General features: G+C 44.9%; 1 protein-coding gene across 2 annotated transcripts in view; it reads right to left on the bottom strand.

Moving 5' to 3' along the window:
• Window positions 1-15,826, bottom strand: part of UBE2D4 (ubiquitin conjugating enzyme E2 D4) — a 37,120-nt gene that overhangs the window by 9,358 nt on the left and 11,936 nt on the right. Inside the window, exons 2-5 of one of the 2 annotated variants that reach the window (XM_020963639.2) lie at window positions 14,451-14,514; window positions 11,565-11,596; window positions 11,385-11,462; window positions 3,242-3,347 (exon numbers count right to left, since the gene is read on the bottom strand). In XM_020963639.2, coding sequence (XP_020819298.1) covers window positions 3,242-3,347; window positions 11,385-11,462; window positions 11,565-11,596; window positions 14,451-14,514 — 280 coding nt within the window. The remainder of the gene's footprint in view (window positions 1-3,241; window positions 3,348-11,384; window positions 11,463-11,564; window positions 11,597-14,450; window positions 14,515-15,826) is intronic. The other variant, XM_020963640.2, reaches the window with a different exon arrangement.

The following is a 15,826-nucleotide window of genomic DNA, read 5'->3' as shown; positions in this document are numbered from 1 at the left end:
CACGGCCAAAAGCCCATAACCTGCAAAGCAGGTGGGAAGACTGTCATCTCATCAACACTCAGGCTGTTCCACTGTCTAGACACAGCAGGACGAGTACCGGCATGGGCCCCTGTGCTAAAGGTGAGAATGAGGAAAGGGCAGTTCCATAGCTACTGTGGTAAAGCCCAGGGAGAACACAAGGCACAGGAGCAGGGAAGGCCGGGCCAGTGATAGAGGCCATGTCACCTGCTGCCTCCATCTCTTCAGGGGCTAGTGATGCGGTGGTGGGGACTAACAGGGGAGGAGAACCATAAGTTTTATAGAAGGAAGGGAACTTGGAGTTCACCTGGTACAACACCTTCATTTTACAGAGAAGGAAACTGAGACACAAAGAGGAGAAATTCTTTCCCCGAGGTCAAAGCAGGAACAATAATGACAATGATGACATCAAGTTAGTGCTTTGGAGCCTCCTAATTCACTCCAGGAGGTGGGAGCTGCCATCCTGGGCTTAACAAGGAGCTGTGATGCGATTCAGACCCAGGTTTAGGGAGATAATCTCGCCTAAAACTAGCCCTGTCTTCAGCAGCAGCGGAATTCTGCTTCATCCTCACTTTATTACTGCAGAGATAAAACAGGCCACTCTAAGTAAACGTGGCTGCGTCTAAACAGGACAACTGAGCACATAAATAATGAAGGTCACATGAGAAAAATGTATGTGAAGATCTGGGTTCAAATTCAGGCTGACACTAGCTAGTGAGCTAGGCAAGTACTTTTTTTTTTTGAGTGAGCCAACTGGGGTGAAGTGACTTGCCCAGGGTCATACAGCTAGAGTCAAACGTCTGAGGCCGTATTTGAACTCGGGTCCTCCTGACTCCAGGGCTGGTGCTCTCTCCACTGTGCCACGTAGTGGGCCAGCACTTCTTAATGGTTACTCGTGACCTCAGGCAACTCGTAAGATTTAACTACAAGCTCAGAGGCAGCTTTCTGTGTTGGCAGAAGGAATTCCCCAGCCTGAAGAAATCAGAGACCTTCCCTGAGAGGTGTAGTAAGCTTGCAAATTCCATTTCTTCTTTCCTAAGCATAAAGGCTGCGTGTCAAATGCTCCTGAATATGAAGACTTTTCTTCAAGATGCACCTCTCCTAGATTCGAGGGGGCGTGGGGATGTCCCAGGGGAGATGTCAGTGGTGTGCAAACAAGAAGCAACAAGAAAGCCTCAAAAATAGTCCTCCTCTTCTTGCCAGCGCCTTTCCCTCTAAGATCGCCTGCCCGCCTACACTGCGTGCACCTCGCACGGACCTAGTTCTATACACGCTGTTTCCTACACTAGACTGTGGGTTCCTTGAAGGCAGTGCCTGGTACACAGCTGATGCTTAATAAGTGTTTGCCGAGTGGTTAACAGTTGGCAAGTGACATGTATGTATATACACACACATAAATATGCATATACATACATGCCTATACATGTACACATGCACGCGCACGCGCGCGCGCACACACACACACACACACACACACACACACACACACACACACAGAGGCGTCCTGGAGAAGGTAAGATTTTACTTGAGACCTGGAAGAAGCCAGGAAGGCAGGAGGAGAGAGAAGGGAAAGCATACCAGGCACAGAAGACACCCAGGACATGCACAGATCTGCGAGAGGGAGGGTCTTGTTGGTGGGAGCGCCAGGAGGCCAGGGTCACCGGAAGCGTCCGGAGTAAGGTGTAAGAGGACTGGAAGGGTGGGGGAGGCAGGTTGCGAAGGGCATTTTGTATTTGCTCCTAGAGATAACAGGCAGCCACTAGAGTTTATTGAGTAGGAGGTGGGAGGTGAAGGAGGTATGAGCATGTGACTTGGGCACTTTAGGAGAATCACTTTGGTGGCTGAACGGAATATGGATTGGAATGAGGAGAGACTGAAGGCAGGCAGACCCACCCCCCAGGCTACTGCAATCATCCAGGCATGACATAATGTGACTGACACCAGGGTGGAGGTAGTGTCCAGGAAAGAAGGGGGTATATCCCGAGAGGTATTATGAAGGTGAAATGGACAGGCCTTAGCAACAGCTTGAATATGGGAGGTGAGAGACAGTGAGGAATCCGGAATGACTCCTAGGTTTGGAGCCCAAGGGTCTGGGAGAATGGTGATGTCCTCTATACTAACAGGGAAGGGGCTGGGGGTGGGGTGGGGGTGGGGATGAATTCTGCTTTGGGCATGTTGAGTTTAAGATCTCTACTGGACATCTAGTCCAAGACATCAGAAAGGCAGTTCTATCTTGCCCTGGATTCAGGAAAAGCATCACGTCATCTTCTCCAAGAATTTTCTATCAGTCTGAACAAAGCCCGCTAAGCAGTTACTCTAGGTTTTCAGGCCTTTTCTTATCAGCTTGTCTCTGGATCAGCTAATGTGCCTCTTCTTGGGGCCCTTGGAGGTCCTCCAACCCACCCAAATCCTACTGCTGACCAAACATCTTCAATGTTTCCTAATAGGAATCATCTAGTCACATAGTGGTTGCCCCCATATCTACCTTTAATGCACTTTAGCTCATTAACAATACAGTTATCCCTTCTACACATTGCAGGGATTAGGGCCCCCTTGATCTGGAAAATCTTCATAAAAACTTTTAGCCCCCTCTTCATACCAGAGAAGAAGTCTGAATATTTTTTTTCTTTTTCTTTTATGGGATGTTTACAGTACCTTATTGTAAAATTTGGGTTAAGTATTTGGCCATAGGCTATATTATACAATACTATACATATATTTTATGCATTTCTGGTTTCTAGACTTTTTCCATGTCATCTGTAGGCCTTTGTGTGTTGTCTGCAGCTTCTCCAAAACTTCCCCAAAACTCCCATTTAATTTCATATGCTAACCCGCGATATATCAAAACCACAATGTGGAAAACCGTAATGTGGAAGGGATAACTATTTGCCTTTATCATTCTTACATTCTAATTATCCTTGCCCCATCTCAACAGACACACTCTCACGCCTTGGTATGTTTTAGCAAGAAGGATGTTCATCACCTGGAGGAATAGAAACATACTTCAATTTCAATCTGCTATTGATTTTTCTACAAGTCCTTTAAGTTGGGCTTACCAAAATCAAGGTTTGCCCAAGCCCCCAAAGGACCTTTGAAAGGCATTTTTGACCCACGCTCTCGAATATCGAATGGCAGGTGATGGATGGAATTTTCCAACAAGTCCTACTGAGAAATGTCCTATCATACAGCCCTCAGTGATCCTACGTCCTTTTTTCATTCCTACCTTTTGATACCGTTAATGCTGGAGACCACTGAGATCTCAGGATGTCAAGACAGATGCTGCCATTGCTGTTGATGTTGGGGTGATAAATTTTGGTTGTAAAAGCAACCTGAGGGATAAAAGATCAAAAGCTGAGATTAGGAATGAGGCCATCACAGACCTTCTGAATTTGCAGAAACAGTGAAGTTAAAATGAAAAGTGCTATCAGGAAGGATGTAGCTAAGAGCGTGCCTTGGTGTCCATCACATCACTCCTAACTCTCACCAGCCACACGTCTGGTCTCAGGCCTTCTCATGAGCAGGGGTTAACACAGCATGGGGGTCCTTTTCCTCCTCCTGCTCTGGAGCAGTCCTGGTACTTAAAAGTAGATGAAGCCAAGGGAGCTGGCAAGTGGGAACCAGAGAGGACCCCCAGGCCTGTCCCTGAAATAAACCCTCCTCCTTGGGTCCCCTGAAAGGGAGCTGAATTTGCTGGGGCTCGCCTTGTCCATGGATAGGCCAGATATACATCTAGGAGTAGGAAAACACATCGACCCAGAAGTTCTCACCAATACCGAGACCATAGCTAACATAGAAAGAAAAGGCTGCATGACTAGGGGCTCAACGCTGGGCTAAGAATTCAGGAATTCTATCACCAAAACACCCTCAGGAAAGCCAAGTTACATTTACCCACTGCCTGCCATGTCCTCCCTCTTGAATGACCAACTGGCCACACAGAAAGGCTATGGGGAACACACTTTTGGAGTGGGAGAAACTAGTCAATACCACAGCTAGAGGAACTCTATACTGCATGAGGATAAAGTGCTACTAAAAAATGATCACAATCATGGCTAAAACCAGGAAATCAAGGCAGTACAGTAAAGAAACCTGTACGAATTAGGTTTTTCTCTTTTTTCCTCTTACTTATTTCACCCTAAAGAAATATAGACAAAACGAGCGTTGCAATTCCTACCATTTTTCTTCTAAGTGAAATAAAAACGGGTACAAAATTACCTTAATATAAGTTGGATCACTGAAATGTTTTAAGCTAATCATGGCTCTTCCTACACTGGGAGGGCTGAGGGTATTAAAAAGAGAACTGGAACTGGAACGGTACTAGATTTGACATCACAGGGCCTTGGTTCAAATCCCACTTGGCCACTTTTACCACCTGGGACAAGTGACTCACTTCTCTCTGCCTCAGTTTCCTCACCTGTAGATAGAGGTAGGTCAGATGATCCCTTCTGGTTCTGACCCTATGATCCTATGAGTTTGGGATTAGAGCTCTGCTACTCACCAGTTGTGGGACCATGGACAAAGTGCTTTATTTCTCCTACCCTCAGGTAATCATCCTAAAGCCCTGCACACAAGCCTTACCAATCTCACAGAGCTTTTATGAAGATCACAGACCTAACACTGGAAAGAACCTTAGAGATCCAGCCCTGGAATCCTTAGCCTGGCGTTCATGAATCTGGCTGGTGGGTTTTTTTTTAATATTCTGATAACTATATTTTTATATAATTGGTTTCCTTTGTAATCCCATGTATTTTACTCATTTAAAGCCATTATTCTGAGAAGGGCTCACCAAACTGCCAAAGGGGCCCAGGACCCTGCAAAAGGTGAAGAATCCCTGAACTCAAATTATAGATGAGGAAACTGAGGCCAGAGGGAGGAACTGGCCCCTCCAAGGCCAACAGCAGCCTAGAGATGCGAACCCAGTCCACTTGGTTCCAAATCCAGTGCAATTTCTACGGTGCCACGACCACTCTGCCTCCCTTAGGTGACCATAAAGTAACATCAACATTTGAGTAGTTAATAATCTATTAAAAATGTCAAAATATCCGATGTAACAGTTAAAACTGAGTAGTCAAGTAGGGGAATATGCAACAGAAGGCAGGTGCATTCGCCATCTCAGGAAAACTGCCTGGCTCTTCAGCCCCACTTCCCTCTACTCCCCTGGCAGTAACAATGGGCAAGCAAGCATGGAGGGCTCTGATATGAAGTGAAGCTGATGAACAACGCCTTAGAATGTTGACTACATTCACAATTGAAAGGACGCTAAATTTCAGTTAGAGGTTAGTGAAAATAAAAACGTAATTTTTTTCCCATCCAAGTTCCCCTTTGGGGGTCTTTAGACCTCAGGTTAAGAACTCCTACTCTAAAACAATGAGTCTAGTTCCATAAGCCACAGGAAAATCTATTGTGCCCAAACTTACTTTCTAACACAGGAAAGGACAGCACTGTTTCAATGAATGATTTTTATCCTCCCACCCCCTGGTTTTATGAATTTAACAACCCCAGGATCCACTGGCTAGGAGATCTCTTGAGAGAGCTTATTGACTCTTCTCTTACTTTTCCAGGAAGGTACAAATTGCTAAAATGGTTCAGAGTGGACATTTCTCCTGTTCTTAATCAAAGAAGAAGTGATTCATGAGGGTGATGTGATAGGAACGTTGAGATACTTTGCCTGTATTGGCCAAGGAAGGGAACGGCAGAGACCGAGGTATACCCTAGGCTTTATTTGGTTATCTTAATATATACGTGTATCCAAAACTATTCACAATGCTTTAACAAGGGAGAGAGACTAGCTCTGTGACTTCACTGGTATAGGGAACTCCTTCTACCAAAGCAGACTAGCACCTTCTTAGAACATGGAGAGATTATGAGACTTACCCAGGGTGAAAAAGCCCAAGATGTCAAAAGTAAGCCTTGAACCCAGGGCTTTCTGACTCTAAGTTCAGCTCTCTCTCTATCCATTACTCAGCACTGTGTATATTTTAATAAACTAGAAAATAACAACAGTTTATCTATTTTCCCTCTGGATCTATCTATGACCCCTTTCTGATCCATTTGCCCATTTGTGTCCGTATCTTATATACCTGTCATTGTACTTCATGTGCATGAACTGGTTTTCTCTTTCTGATTTCTTTGTTTTGCACTATTTTGTATCTTTCTACATTCCTGTTCCTTAAATTTTAGTAGTAATGACTTATCACAATTTGTTTGAACAGTCCATTATCACTGGACATTTAGGTTGTTTCCAGATTTTTGCCACTACAAATAATGCAACTATAAGTAATTTTTGTACAGATAGGTTCCCCCCCTTAATTAAACCCAGGTTCACTGCTTCTTAAACTGTGGGTCACAACTCCATATGGGATCAGGACACACAATTTAATAAGTGCTGAAAAAAAGTGAAAAAAAGATTAAGAAGCCCTGCTTCTAGACTCATAAAAAAGACAACCATTGTCCCACTGATAAAAGTGCTAAGGGAAGATGAGATGCTACCAGAGGGGATAGTAAGCTCTAAAAATAAATAAATAATTCTGACAATATAATCACAAATGATCTGGATAAGAAAGATAAAGGCAAAAAAAAAAAGACAGGTAAAACTGTTCAAAGAACTCTTCGATAAACTCAGGTTTTTGAGTACTGTTCAAAATATGGAAACATGCTTAGTGAAATGAGCAGAACCAAGAGAATGTTGTACACAATAACAGCCACGTTGTGCGATGACTAATACTGACAAACTTAACCCTTCCCTGCAATACAAGGATTTAAGACATCTCCAGAGGCCTCGTGATGGAAAATGCTATCCACATCCAAAGAAAGAACTATGAAAGTTGAATTGCTATTTTTTTCTCTTCTGTTGAGTTTTGTTTCCTCTTTCTGATGGTTCCTCCTATTGGTTTTAATTTTTACTTACAACTTCACTAATGTGAAAATATGTTTAATGGGTATGTAAATGTAAAGCCTATATCAGATTGTGCGCCATCTTGGGGAGGGTGGCGGGGAGGAAGGGGGAGAAAAATTTTCAACTCAAAAGCATATGGAAGTGATTGTTGATAAATCAAAATAAATTAATTTTTAAAAAATTTTTTTAAAAAATAAAATAAAATTGTGTCTTCAGTTTTTAATCATTATTATTTGACTACTTACAAAGAGGAGGGAATAGAACAAGCCATACCAAAGTCTTCTCACTACCTCTTTGCATTAGCTCATCAGCAGTGTAGATCAAGAAAATGCTTTAAACACTGTTATGGGGGGCAGCTGGGTGGCGCATTGGCCCTGGAGTCAGGAGGACCTGAGTTCAAATCTGCCCTCTGACACATAACACTTACTAGCTGTGTGACTCTGGGCAAGACACTTAACCTCAATTGACTCGCCCAAAAAAAAAAAAGAAAAGAAAAGAAACACTGTTAAGGGCATCCAAGGGGTGGCCGCAGTGCACGGGAGTCAGGAAGACTCCAGTCAGAATCTGACCTCGGACACTGAATAGCTGTGTGACCTTGAGCAAGTCACATCACTGCTGTCTGCCTCAGTGTCCTCATTTGTAAAATGGGAATAGCACCTACCTTATAAGGTTGCTGTGAGGATCAAATGAAATAATCATTATAAAGCATTTGGCACAGTGAAGCATTTAGCACAGTGCGCGCACATGGGTAGTGCTATATAAACGTTAGCCGTTATCATTATCTGAATTTTTAGCAAACATCTGACAAAATCTCTCATGATATCCTTGTGTAGGGATACGGACTAGATGGTCACACACTTAGCTGAGCATGAGGTTGGCTGAACACCCCTGCCCAGAGTGATGATTAATGAAATCAAGGTCAAGTTGGAAAGAAGTCTCTGGAGGCACTCTGGGGGCTATGCCGTGGCCCTGCCTCGTCCAACATAAGAAAGCTCAACAGTTACCGGGATGTAGAAAGAGCAAGCATGAATGTCAAATGTGTGGATGATACAAAATTAGGAAGGACGGCTAACACACAGTAGACAGAATCAGGATCCCAAAGGACTACAACCTTGAGAGGCTAAGATCAAATTTAAGAAAAACAAATGCAACGTTCTACACCTAAATTTCAAAATGACAACAACAAAATCTCTTTGTTTAATAGCAATTTATGCAAAAAAGACAGAGAGTTTTGACTGACTGAAAGCTTAACGATAAGGCTGCCAAAAAACATAAACTCTAATGCAATCTTTGGTTTCATTAATAAAGGCATCGTATTCTGAATAAAGGAGGTTAATAATTATTCCATACTCTGGATTAGCCAGACCACACCTAGAGTGCTGTTGTTCACTTTTAGAAAGACATCGACATGTTGAAGGGATTGTGGGGAATCAAAGCAATCATTTTGAAAAGCAATTTGGAATTATGCAAATAAAGCAACTAAAATGTCCATACGCTTGGATCCTGAGATTTCACTATTAGGCTTATGCCCTGAGAAGGTCACTGGTAAGAAGAATATACCCATATACACCAAAATACTTATAGAAACACTTTTTGTGGTGGCAAAATATTGGAAACAAATTCGAATCCCATCAGTTGGGAAGTATATAAACAAATTGTGGCACATTAATATGATAATATATTACTGTGCTACAAGAAACAATGAAAATGAAGACTATAGAGGGGTATGGAAAGATTGCTACAATCTGATATACAGTCAAGAAAACAACATACACAATGACAACAATATAAGTGGAAAGAGTAATCACCACCACACAACCAAGAGAATGTTGCAAAATTACAAAGAATAAGCCTGGTCCCAAAGAAGAGACATAAAAAGAGGCCTTTGGAGAAGTGGGAGATCCGTCAATGTGATACACTGCATATATTTTCAGCCCTTTTCAATGTATTGATCCATTTTGCTGATTTTTTCCTCCCTCTCCTTTTTTCCAGCTTGGCATTGATTTCATTAATTTAAATTTTTAAAAAGCATTTGTTATATGAGGTGGTCTGCTGAGAGGAGAAGAAGGGACACTGGGAGAAATCCTGGTTCTATAAAAAACAAAAGATATCCAAGATTTTTTTTAAAAAAGAGGAACAATGACAGACTATAGCTTATCCAGTGGACACACGGCAAGTAAAAAACACCTGTCTGGAAACAATGTCCCATGAGATATGACTGAAGTCCTCCCACAGAGGGTTTTAATGCAGCTTATTTTGAGAACTTCCTGTGCCCAGAGCTAGGACCAGCGGGTAGAAACTACAGAAACAAGATGAAGAATTTTCTAAAAGTCAGATTTGTCCAAAAGACACAGTGGGTGGGTTGTGAAGCAGTAAGTGCCCTGGCCCCGAAGGTATGCAAGCGACACAGGCATGATGCCCACGATGCCCGGGTGTCTAGGAGGCTGTTCAGAGAGTCCTGCATGGAACCACACTTGGGCTCCGTGACTTAATTCCATGAGAGCCTCTGCCGGTGGCGATCACCACCACCTCCTTTGCTTTCTCTTCCCAGGGACAAAACTCTATTACTGGTGAGTTCTCCCTGTCTATTCTCAATGCTCTTTAATGAAACGTTTCGTTTTGTGCTATCGTGAAAAGAGTCGGAGAGCCAATGGTCAGCTTCCTATCATCAAGCTATTCACCTTTTAGTTTGCTTTGCTAAATTAATGCCAGCCTACTGGAGATACAGTTTTTAAAGCCTTAATAACTAACACAGTTGGGGGGTAGTTTGTATACCTTGAGCAAACGCAGCTCCTACATCTCGTTCCCCCAACCCCAACCACACAAATTCTAATCTCCATTGGGGTTTACTTGAAGTAAGGTATTCTATCTGGATGCCAATGAGCAGGGCAGTCAGCAAATCCATCTTGCACAGAGGACAGACTGGTCTGCTCTGAAATCTTCCCCAGTCACTTAGTCTGAGAAGCATGCTACCGTTATTTACTTACTTAACTAAGTTACCTTAAATAGAAGTAAGCCCGGCTGGAATACATACTTTTTAGTCTCAATATACAAAAACATTTCAGAACTAAATGCTGAACAATTATCTTTCCCCACATTGTTAAGTCCACATCGATTTAACATCACAACCCACATATGAAGCACATGGTTAATGGTGGAGGCAACATGTCTTCCAAGACACCAAAACATATCATTTTCAATCTAACCAAGCTGCTTCTGGGGTTCAGATCCCGGCTCCCATACCACATGGCAAAGCCAGAGAGGGCAGGCATCTAAAAAGGTTTTACATTTCTGTGGTTGATCACTGTCAGCGTCTGGGGCAGAGGGCAGCCCATCTTCTCCACTGGTGCCCACCGAAGTCACCCTCGATACCATGCAGAGAGACCAGGAGCAGGTAACTGCACCCATATCTTAGTCTTGGTTATGATAAATATAAGGATGGCTGAGCCCAACAGCAATCTGCCCACAGACCATCCAACAGCTAACAGACTCTGTGCCCAGAGCCAGAAGACACAGTTCTGTAGCTGCAGGCACACGCCAGTCTCTAGCACTGCTAAGCGGGTTAGCAACATTTTAGAATAGTCTGCCTATGGAGGCTTCCGGGTGGGACTGTCCTGGACATCGGCTTTATGTCACTTCCTATAGGCCACATCGGCAAGAATATTCTAGAGCCTGGCGTAGGAAGGGAAGACCCAAAGGAAAAAGCATGTTGACGACTTCATGCCCCACTCGGTGACCTTATACCACATGTCAACAGGACATCTACTTAGAGCCCAACACAGCACAGACACTTCACTGATAAGGGCTGAGGTGGGGAGGGAGCTACCGTTCTGCTCTCATTTCAGGGTAAGTGAAGAAATGGGTCACACAACTGAAGCTGGGGATGAGAGAAGAGGAGATGAGGAACATGGTCAGGCTGAAACCTGCACCAGCACTGTAACTAGTACAGGTAGATGGGGCTTCCTGATGACAGGAAGGGGAGGGGGGCAGAGTTCCTCCTAGGGGAACCTGCTTCCTGCCTGGGGTGATAGCCATCCCAATTGGGCACAATTCTGTCCCTTCCATCCCCGCCTTGGCCACCACTCTCAGAATCCTGAGACCCCCACAGAGGTAGGGACCAGATCACTGCCCCCCCAGGCACCAGAGCACCCACGGCTAGGCTGCTTGTTATACCTGCCACCCCTCCTTCCACCCCACCCCCCAAATCTTTGACCTTGCCCCAGTGAAAGAAGTCCTAGTTACAGTGGTAACCTCATCTATGAAAAAACATTTTTAGGATGTGAAATAGTATCAGTGATTGAAATAAAACCCCCATCTACTGAACTATCCCACAGCCCAAGTTAATCCAGCTTCTCCCTACGGGGATGGAGGCAGTATCCCCATTGCTGTTCCAGGGAACCACTTTAAAATCCACTTATCACGAGTCCTCCTTTGTCTACAAATGTCAGCCAAAGTCAACGAGACCCTTCCTTACCTTTGGCGGTTTGAAAGGGTAATCTGTAGGGAAGTGAATAGTCAGGAAGAAAACACCACCTTGGTAAGGGCTATCATTCTAGAATGACAAGACATCAAACACACGCCAATTAGAAGAAGAAACAGAAATTTAAAATGAAAAGGGAAGGCCAAAGCAGGGAATTTAGCAGCTGGTACGTACCGGGCCCATGATGGTGGCCTGCCAGTGGAATACTGAAAAATAGAGAGAGAGATGATGATATAATAAATCCATTAAATCAGCAGCCACTTAGATAAACACACCCATTCCACTATAATGCACTAATACTCTTACAGCTTTTCACACACGGTTTAGAGTTTTTCTTCGCTTTGATCAATTCTTATACTCTTGACTGTAAACTCATCGCCAGATTCCTTGTTGGAGGCAGCTAGGTGGTACAGTGAAGAGAGCACAGGGCCTAGAGTCAGGAAGATCTGAGTTCAAATCCAGCCCCAGACACTTAGCAGCTGTGTGACCGTGAACAAGTTATTTCACTTTTGTTTGCCTCAGTTTCCTCATCTGCAAAATGAGGATAAAAACAGCACCTAACTCCCAGGGTTATTATGAGGATCAAATGAGATAATCATTATAAAGCATTTAGCACAGTGCCTGGCGCATAGTAGGTACGCTATAAATATCAGCTACTGTCATTACTGTTGTTGTTTCTTAGCAAAGAACCCTTTTTTCCTTGGTCCATTCCAAAGGGCTTTCTTCCAAAGTATTTCTCCCAAAAGCCAACCTTAAGTCACTTGAGGTGAAGGACTATTTCTTCTCCATGTTCTACAAATATTTACCCTATAGTACCTTGCACTGTGCCACGGACTCTCTGGGAGTTCAACAGCACTGATAAGGTTTTCAAGTTTTTCCCTTCTGGTTTCCCCCTCTCTCTTTACAGGTGTGTTTTTGGTGGAGTTTTTTTAATCCAACTCCCTCCTAGGGATTCAGCCTCTTCAGTGATGAGATACATACTCACTTTCTACTTATTCCCATTTTAATTCTTTGCTCTACCTAAGAACTCAGGGTTACCTGTTCTGGCCCTTGCTCTCATTCCCATTTCTGGACCAGCTCCTCTCTGCTCACCTGACACCACAGAAGAAAAAGGTAGGCAAGAACATAATCTATAATAGCCCAATCATTGATTTCTAGGTTCCTGAAGGCAATCATGTGTCCAGTCCTGGCATAAGGTCAATACAATTCATTTCATAACCTTTTTGGAAAATGCCTGTCCACACCCTTGAAGTGGGATGAATGTCCCAACTGACTTCTTTCTAATCTGGGTGTACAATGGTATCACGTCCCGATGTCCTCCACCAACCACCTCCTAGTATGTACTCAAATACAACAAAGGCTCTATACCTAACAACAAGGAGTAGACGCACTAGTGTTAGAAGGACAAGGTCCAGGACAAGGCACAAACATTTTTTCCCTTGTTGCGTCCAGCAAAGCCGCATAATAGCAATGGGAAGCGCAGGTGCCAGGGGCACAGACAGGGGAGAAAGAAATAAAGGCAGAGAAAGGAGGAGAACCTAGCAAGAAGTGAAAAAAGAGAGAAGGATATGGGGCCCCTCCTAGCCCCATGGTGACTGCCCAGCTCTGGTCCATGAGACGAGCCCTCGGACACACGGAGGCTACAAATACCTGCAAGAATTCAGGGTCATCTGATGGGATACAGAGAACGAGCCTCGTCAGAGAGTGGTGACATGAGATGGGCCTTTGATCCCTAAGCTCTCAACACTGGAAAAAAACCTTTCTTGTCAGCTGAGCCTGAAATCTGCTCACCCAACAGACGGCAGCAACGTGTAGTCCACCCCCCCAAGCCACTTCTTCCCATGCATTTACCCTGTCACCCCCTCTCTGCTCCAAATAATAACCTGCCCACTCCCCACTTACCTGCCTACCTCCTCATTGGCAGCAGACAAGTCTAAAAGCAGGGGTCCCAAGAACAGAGAGAGCTACGGAGAAGAGGCGAGGTGCTAGGAGAAGGCAGCAGAGACTTGGGGAAAGGGGACAGGCCAAAGAGGTCTCTGAAGAAGATGGTGGTCCAGGCAGGAAGCTCCAGGAGAAGGCAGCAGGAGCCTCACAGAACTGGTAGAGGGCTATAGGGGTAGCTCCATTGCATTTTCTACCCCAATTTAGCCAGGGTTGAGAGAAAAAGCTTGCTGAGCCACTTCTATCAAAGGTATGCACAAGTGGGTAAACAGAGTCAGGGAAAAGCCAAAGAAAAGATGGATTGCTGGCCTCTCCTTTCCTCACCTTTCTCTCTGCCCCCCTCCTCCCCAGGGTCAACAAGGGCCAAAGCAGTGGGGATTCTGCCCCTCTGCATGGACACTGCTCTCCTTGACTACAGGAGTGGAGACCCGTCCCCTTCCCCCAGACCCTAAAGGAAGCCTCACAAGGCATGGGGCAGTGGCAACAGTATCATCATCAATATTTTTTTTAAAAAAATTTGTAAAGAGCCATTACCCAAAGAGATAATTATTTAGAGAAATCTTTCAAGTGCCAGCTGCCTTATGATTTTATGCCTACAGGGTGGCAGCATGCTGCATAGAGATTTCTTGAGCAGACTGATTATCTGGAAAGGTCACTGATGAACCTCCCTGGAAAGCAACGTCCTCATTTGCCTCTAGCAGGGAGGGTGGTGTCACAGCCCCCTCTATATGGCTTCTGACCAGAGAGGCCTGTTCACTGCTAACCAGCCACACTACTTGAGATTAATGGTCTTCTAATAAGCTTGGAACTTCAACCAAAGGAAGAGAAAAAGACGGCTGCTTCATTCATTTACTACATGATCTGCAGTGGGAAACATTTTTTAAAAAAGCTGAAGTGGTGGGGGCAGTTATATGGGGCAGTGGATAGAGCGTCAGCCCTGGATTCAGGAGGACCTGAGTTCAAATTTGACCTCAGACACATAACACTTACTAGCTGTGTGACCCTGGGAAAGTCACTTAACCCTACTGCTAATCAAAAAAAAAAATGCTGAACTGGCAAAATGTGGGGATTTATTTGCAAGACTCCTTCAACCCAAAGCCCTAAAACACCATTACTTACAATCATCACCCACAGGTCCTGCTGAGCACTGGGCGGGAGGGTCCCTCTGCAAGTCAGTTAATTCCTAGGAACACGAGAGAGTGATTTCAGAGTTGGCTGTGCTCACTTGCTCTCTGGGAGTCCGTGACACCACACACACACACACACACACACACACACACACACACCCCTCCCAAACACTGATTCTCTCGCTTGGTAAGTTATTCCTTCTGTGAAGAGGTAAGACCCAAATTCTCAAGGACAGAGAACGGTTGTGCTGATGGCCAGAGAGATAAACAAGGAAATGTCTTCCCCAAAAGACTTTGAGCTTCCCACCGTGGCCTCCATCATCACCTTTTCAAATATTCCACCGCGCACCCTCTCAATGGCCAGCCGTGGTAATGATGGCACAAAGAAAGATGCCTCCCCTCCCCTGGGCAATGACTCCTTCAGCCTTATGAGTTACAGCGAGTCAATGAGCATTTATTAAGCTCCCACCATGTGTCATGCAGTATGGTAAGGAAAGGCAAAAAAAGTCCTTGTGCTCAAGAGACTCAGTCTACTGGGGGTGGGCAGGGTGAGCAACTGAAAACAGCTGTGAATGAGCAGATCCATATGGGATAACCTGAAGAGAATCTCAGGGAAAAGCACCAGCACTTAGGGGGACCAGGACATGCCTGCTGTTGGGGGATGGGGTGTTCTGTGCTAGTAACAGCCAGGAGGCCAAAATCAGTGGGTCAGAGAGTATATGGAGGCAGAAAGGTATGATATGGGAAGAGCTGAGGTGTAACTGCAGGGCTTTGAAAATCAAAAGGAAGAATTTATATTTGATCCTGGTGGCAGGAGAGAGCCACTGGGGCTTATGGACTGGGGTGTGTGTGTGTGTGTGTGTGTGTGTGTGTGTGTGTGACAGAGAGTGAGAGAGACAGAGACAGAGACAGACAGAGAGAAACAGACAAAGAGAGACATCGGGACAGAGAGATGTGGTCAGTCCTATCGCTTGGGAAGATCGCTATGACAGCTGAGTGGAGAAAACGCCTGCAAAGGGTTGAGGTAGGCAGACTAACCAGACTCAGGCAGCACACTGACACACTCCACAGCAAGCAAAGACAACATCAGACAGTGGGCGGCAGGAGAAACAGGACAAAGGCTAGTTTCGGAATGCCCCAAGTCCATGCCCCATCCCCAGAGGGAGGCTGCAGGGCAGGAAAGAGGGGCCCAGCATAAACCCCTAGTTTTAAATGACCCTTAACCTGTCCTCCCCATGGCTTCCAACTCTCCTACTCCCGAGCCCTAAAACTGGAATCTCCTCAAGCTGGCCTGGCCATCCTGAGGCAGGACAGTGCAGCTCAGCCGTCCACACTACAAGGGTGGCTGGTTATCTCCTTGGGAGATGG

The sequence above is a fragment of the Phascolarctos cinereus genome, unplaced genomic scaffold, assembly GCF_003287225.1.
Source record: "Phascolarctos cinereus isolate Bilbo 61053 unplaced genomic scaffold, phaCin_HiC Scaffold_2;HRSCAF=192, whole genome shotgun sequence".
Lineage (NCBI taxonomy): Eukaryota > Metazoa > Chordata > Mammalia > Diprotodontia > Phascolarctidae > Phascolarctos > Phascolarctos cinereus.
Note: the sequence above shows the minus strand (reverse complement) of the source record. Positions and strands in the feature narration are given on the sequence as shown.